The sequence below is a fragment of the Mus caroli genome, unplaced genomic scaffold (assembly GCF_978045245.1).
Source record: "Mus caroli unplaced genomic scaffold, Mus_caroli_1 scaffold_8, whole genome shotgun sequence".
Lineage (NCBI taxonomy): Eukaryota > Metazoa > Chordata > Mammalia > Rodentia > Muridae > Mus > Mus caroli.
The window spans coordinates 140,624,092-140,630,248 of NW_028227263.1; the positions used below are offsets into that span (position 1 = coordinate 140,624,092).

At 41.7% G+C, this 6,157-nt stretch overlaps 1 protein-coding gene across 1 annotated transcript; it reads right to left on the reverse strand.

The window, feature by feature from the left end:
* Nucleotides 1–700: 700 nt before the first annotated feature.
* Nucleotides 701–1,198, reverse strand: LOC147003735 (galectin-like protein 2). The gene has a single exon (XM_085841084.1). The coding sequence runs from the start codon at nucleotides 1,196–1,198 to the stop codon at nucleotides 701–703; it is 498 nt and encodes a 165-aa protein (XP_085697210.1).
* Nucleotides 1,199–6,157: the final 4,959 nt, after the last annotated feature.

The following is a 6,157-nucleotide window of genomic DNA, read 5'->3' on the forward strand; positions in this document are numbered from 1 at the left end:
AAATTCTTTAAGGGAAAATCCACTTATTTTATGGTTGTTTTGCATAAATTTTCCCCTGCAACCTAAGTTCATAATTTGTAGACATTGCTCATTCTCTGATACATTAATACATATACTAAATATAAATAAATTAATCAAGAATGCTTAGAAATCCAAGTTAACAGGATGCTGTGCCAAAAAAAAAAAACAAAAACAAAAACAAAAACAAAAACAACCCCCAAGAAAGCAGAACCAAACCTTGCACAATCTACAATCTATGTAAATACCCTGACTAAAATGTCAGTGGTGCTACGCAATTCCATGTCAGTGCAGAAATGCATGGATTTGATGTACCCTTGTTGTTTTTAAGGTCTTTAGCACTTTTGTTTCTAAATATCACCTTGCTTTGAAATGATTAGTAATTGCTACCAAATCACAAATCATCACAAATCCATTTTTATTTAGTCTGAATAAAATCCAGCATAAATGTATTACTTCATTCTAAGCATAATGGCTCTGTGTCTTTCTTGCCAGCTTTCTTCTTCTGGGCAAACCACAGATGAAATTGTCATTCCAGACTTAAACTGCACAGAAAGAGACGGTGAAGTCTGTCTTTGTTTTTGTTTTCTTTTTAAGTCTCCAGATCTAGCTAGGACACCTCTTTCAGACATGTAGTTGTGGCACCTGATTGGTCATATTTGAAATAGAAGTGCTTTAAACATCAGCCAAGTTTGGTAATCTGGATGTCCCCACTGATCTTTATGGTGTCAATTGCAGGTAATGTTTGAATACGATGATAAAAATCAAAAAGGTGGTGTCCATCCACCAACACTCTGAAACACGGTTGCTGGCAAAGAATCTCTATCCTGAACGGCTGGTCTGGGACGAATGGAAAGTAAGGGAATGCCAAATTCTCTTCGTCTCTTTCTCCTGAGATACAAGAGTTTCTAAAGACCTGCCGGTTTGTAAACACAACTTTGAGTTCAATCGCCACATCGGCAGGAGGATCTTCAGAGTCACCACAGGTCAAGCTGATGCCAAAGCTTTTGGGGTTGTGATCTACGATGCCCATCACTAATACCTTCTTTCCTGGTCTCATGCCACCTTTAATATGCCCACGGAAGTACACGCCAGCTTGAACTGGAGAACCCAGGGAGTTGTTTAAGTGCCCATGATCAAGTTTCACCACGACATCACTGTTGGCTCCCAACCCCGCCATGTTCCTGCAACAAGCATCAGGGACCTAAAAAACATTCTTATTAATCCATGTTAGTTATTCGCCCACCCCAGCAATCCTCCACATAATCCTCCTGACCGTCTCCTCACATAAGCCTCTTTCCCATGATTCCCTCTTTATCTTTCTGCCTGTCCCCACCAAAGGACCCTTTATGGTTTTCCATTCCCAGGTCCTCTGAGTTAAACATAGACCTGAAAATGTGATGGGAGGTAGTGTACAAGGGAGAACTCGGCTGTTTGTCCTTCTGGGTCCGGCTTACCTCACTTGATATAGTGGTTTCCAGTCCTACACAGTTACCTCCAAATTTCATTTTTCATTACAGCTAATAATATTTCATTATACACAGGTACCGCATTTTTACTGTCCATTCATCCACTGATGGACATCTAATCTGTTTCTATGTCCTGCCTATTAAGAATAGAGCCACAATGAACATGGATAAGTGTGTGTTCTTGTATTAGGAAGTAGAGTCCTTTGGGTATACAGCCTACCTGTGGGTTTTTAAAAACACAGAAAAATTGAATAACTCCTGTTTTCGAACTTGGTTTGTTTTTGTTTTAATTTTATGTGCACTGATGTTTTGACTGCATGTATGTCTATGTGGGGGTAGGATCTCTGGAACTGGAGTTACAGACAGTTATTAGCTGCCATGTGGATGCTGGGAATGGAACCTGGGTCCTTTGGAAGAGTAGCCAGTGTTTTTGCTGAGCCATCTCTCCAGCCCCATCTTTTTGGTTTTTTGTTTTTTGGTTTTTTTGAGACAGGATCTTACTAGGTAGCTGTCAGTAGTCTCCCATTGGAACAGCACTGAGAGGGAGAAGAAGGCAGTTTTACAGGGAGAGCTTTACAGAGACAGACTGAAGAAAGAACAAGCTAGACACAGGAAAGGCATTAGGAGCCAGAAGATGAGAACGAGCCAGATTAGAAAAAGATTGCTAGAGCTAGTTTGAGGCCAACCAGAGCGACTTAGAGTCCAAGAGAAAATCCACATTGAATCAGTCAGTTGGGAAAGAAGATTGAGCCAGAACAGCTGAGGTGAACCAGCCAGGCAGAGATCAGAAAGAACAAGAAAGGGTAAGCTTATTTAGCAATAAGTCTCAGAGGCTGAAAACATCCTAAGCCTAGATAAGATTGTACAGAAACTAGAAGATTCCACAACTAGGCCTAGGTTAGCTGACAGAGGCAGTAAGCCATGATGAATACAATTACATCAGAAGAATAAAAGTTAATTTTATAGATTTGCACCACTCTTTCTGCTGCCTTCCAAATTGAAAAAGAATGAAGGTCTGTCTACAACCTACACCATAGTCCAGGGATCTGATGGAAAAGACAAAATTAGTGGCTGTTTAGAGTTCTGTAAAAAACAAAACAACAACAACAACAAAAAAAAAACCAAAAAACAAAAAACCATGATGACCAGGCAAAGAACAGCTGTGTGACAGGCAGACTGTTTTTCTCCTGTTTCCTAAGAGAAGGAGGTGACTCAGTGTCTGAAGGAAGAAACCCTAACCATAATTCGTTAAAGAAGCTGAGATAGAATCTAACTAGAGTTCAAATGAGCTATCATAATTTGCCCTGGAAGGAAACTCTCAGGTTTCTGCAGTGTTTTTCAAAGGTTTTGCACACTAGTCACAAGCTTCTTCATAAATAGCCACATGATAGTGATGGTCCATAGCACATTAATTTGCATTTGCTTAGGATTTTTCTCTTGTGACACTTTACATTAAAAAAACAAACAAACAAACAAAAAACAAAAAAATCCCAAATACTCAAAAGCAAAACAAAAGCCCCTAAAACCAAAACCAAAAAAATATCAGGCTATTTGTGAGTACCACATGCACCATGCTTGCTGAATTCTTTTTGCTTTGAAAATACTGTGTGAAGGGGCTAGAGAGATGGCTCGGCAGTTAAGAGTACTGACTGCTTATCCAGAGGACCCAGCACCTACATGACAGTCATAACAATCTGTAACACGAGTTTCAGGGGGTCTGGCACACACACACACACACGTACATACACTCACGAAGGCAAAACAGCAATGCACATTAAAGAAATACCATATGGAATTCCCTGCCCAGCTTGAGTGGTTTGCAACCCCTTCACACACACACACACACACACACACACACACACACACACACACACATACACACACACACATCAACCCATGCTCTTCCAAGTGCAGGCTGAAACATGGTTGCTTCTACAATTATCTTTCTTATCAGATTAAAGCCAGAGCTTTCTCCTGCACTGCTCCACTTGTCTCACACAGCAGCTGTGACTCCCTAGAATCTTATTTCTCTGTTTGTAAACAATTTCGGGTCAAAAATATGCAAATTGCTTTGTTTTCTGATCTCCTTTGAGGATCTAAAACAGTTTACTGTATAGGTGCTAAGAAGTGATCAGTGAAAGTGTTGCAGACCTGTACAAACTAGTCAGTGAGGCGCAGTGGATCCTGAGGTTAACTGAAACCACGAGTGGGAGGTTCTCCGTTTAAAAACAAACAAACAAACCACAAAGGCAGCCAGGCAGTGGTGGTGCAGTCCTTTGATTCCAGCACTTGGGAGGCAGAGGTAGGTGGCTCTCTGAGATCGAAGCTAGCCTGATCTACAGAGTGAGTTCCAGCAAGCCAGAACTACACCAAGAAACCCTGTCTGAAAACACCTAAAACAAAACAAAACAAAACAAAAAGCACAATCGACTTCCAAAACCATATAAAACTACTTTGTAGATAGCCTCTCACTAGAGACTTGAATCTAACTGCAGATTTCTTTTTTTTTTACTTAAACTAATAAAATTTATTTTAAAATATGTCAATAAGGATTGACATTTTTAAGTCATCAAAATAATTTATAATAAATGATTCTTAAATATACATAATATCTTCTGAAACTAAAAGTAATATGCACTCAACCAGTTTTTAAAATCTATTTGGAACATTAAACATAATAGAAGTAGAAAAATAATCTCTTATGAAGTCCTCTATGAAAGGAAATTGTGCCAGGCAGGGGTGGCACAGTCCTTTAATCCCAACACTTGGGAGGCAGAAGCAGGTGGATTTCTGAATTCGAGGACAGCCAGGACAGAGTGAGTTCCAGGACAGCCAGGGCTATACAGAGAAACCCGGTCTCAAACAACTAAATAAATAAATAAATAAATAAATAAGGAAATTGTGACAGGTTCCTGAATTAGACAGAAACCGTTTCATCTCCAAGGGAGAACACATAGTGCAACTGTGGCTTCATAGAATGAATTGGGTAGTGTGTCTTCTGTTTGTACTTTGTAGAATAGTCAGGAACCCAGAACAGCTGTGGTTGCCTGTGCACGATGAAGTACTGCAACTATTCAATACTGCAAGGTAGACAGAGAAGGCTCACAGGGCTTCCACTTGTAAAATAAGAAATTTCTGAGGAAATTCTGAAGAACATCTTCAGGTTCCATATCACCAATGCTGTGAGTCTCAGCTAAGATCACCCTTATTGATTCTTGGGTCCTGCACATCCTAGAGATGCCACCCTCCTCCCAACCCTGCCCCTTGTAGATTTCCATTCATTCTCATGGTCATCTGGCCATATCTTCCACCTAGCAGCTGACTCAGACAGATGCAAACACCCACAGCCAATCAGTGGATGGAGCTTAGGAACTCTTAGGAAGAAGAGTTGAGGAAGTATTGAACACCAAGAAGGGGATAGGAACTCCACAGGAAAACCAACAGAGTCAACTAACCAGGATGCTTGAGGTTCTTAGAGACTGAACAATCAACTAAAAAGAATACACAGGATGAACCTAGGCCTCCAGCACATATACCAGATATGGAGCTCTGCTTTCAGGTAGGTGCTGAACAACTGGAGCAGGAGCTATCCCAAAAGTTGTTGCCTGTCTGTGGGACATGTTCTTCTAGCTGGGCTGCCTTCTCTAGCCTCAGTAGGAGAGGATACAACTAGCTCTGCAGAGACTCAATGTGCCAGGGTCAGAGGGATACGGGGGGGGGGGGCGTCTCTCACCCTCCCAGAGGAGAAAGGGGGAGAGAGGAAGAGAGAAGGGAGGGATCATAGGATGGGGTGACTGGGAGTGGAGGCATTGATCAGGATGTAAAGTGAATAAATAGAATACACACACACACACACACACACACACACATATATATATACACATACATACATATTTGGCCTTGGTTCCTGAAAACTCTGAGGAGTATATGACAAAGATAAGGCAAATCCACCTATACTTGAGCTTGACTTAAGGTCAGTTTTGGATGTGTTGAGTCAACCACAATACTGAAAGGCACATTGCCACAGGAAGCAACAGTGTTTGAGAGTTTGGGAATTTTCACTCCCACTTCTGCTCCACAAGAAGAAGAATGAGAAGAAGAAGAAGAAGGAGAAGGAGAAGGAGAAGGAGAAGGAGAAGGAGAAGGAGAAGGAGAAGGAGAAGGAGAAGGAGAAGGAGAAGGAGAAGGAGAAGGAGAAGGAGAAGGAGAAGGAGAAGGAGAAGGAGAAGGAGAAGGAGAAGGAGAAGGAGAAGGAGAAGGAGAAGGAGAGGAGGAGGAGGAGGAGGAGGAGGAGGAGGAGGAGGAGGAGGAGAAGGGCTGTCACTCAAGTAGATTGCTGGTGGTTAATGTTATACTCACCCAGGCCCACCTAAATAAGCCTTCATAAGACCTCCCCACCCCCAAAGTATGGGGCTGGAGGGATTTTCCTATTTGTAAACACGCCAAGAAAATAGAGTGTCCCAAGAGACTCTGGCTGGGGAGTCTGGTGAATCTCATACTGGCCTTCCTCTGGTTGTTAGCTGTGTCCATCAAAACACTGTAATTAGTGGACAAAAACACACTCAAGTGTTCACCTGAGTCAATCTAGCAAACTTAACTCAACTGAGCACAGGAGGGTATTGTAGAAGCCTCCAAATTACAGCCAGTTAGAAATACAGATTCCAACTTGA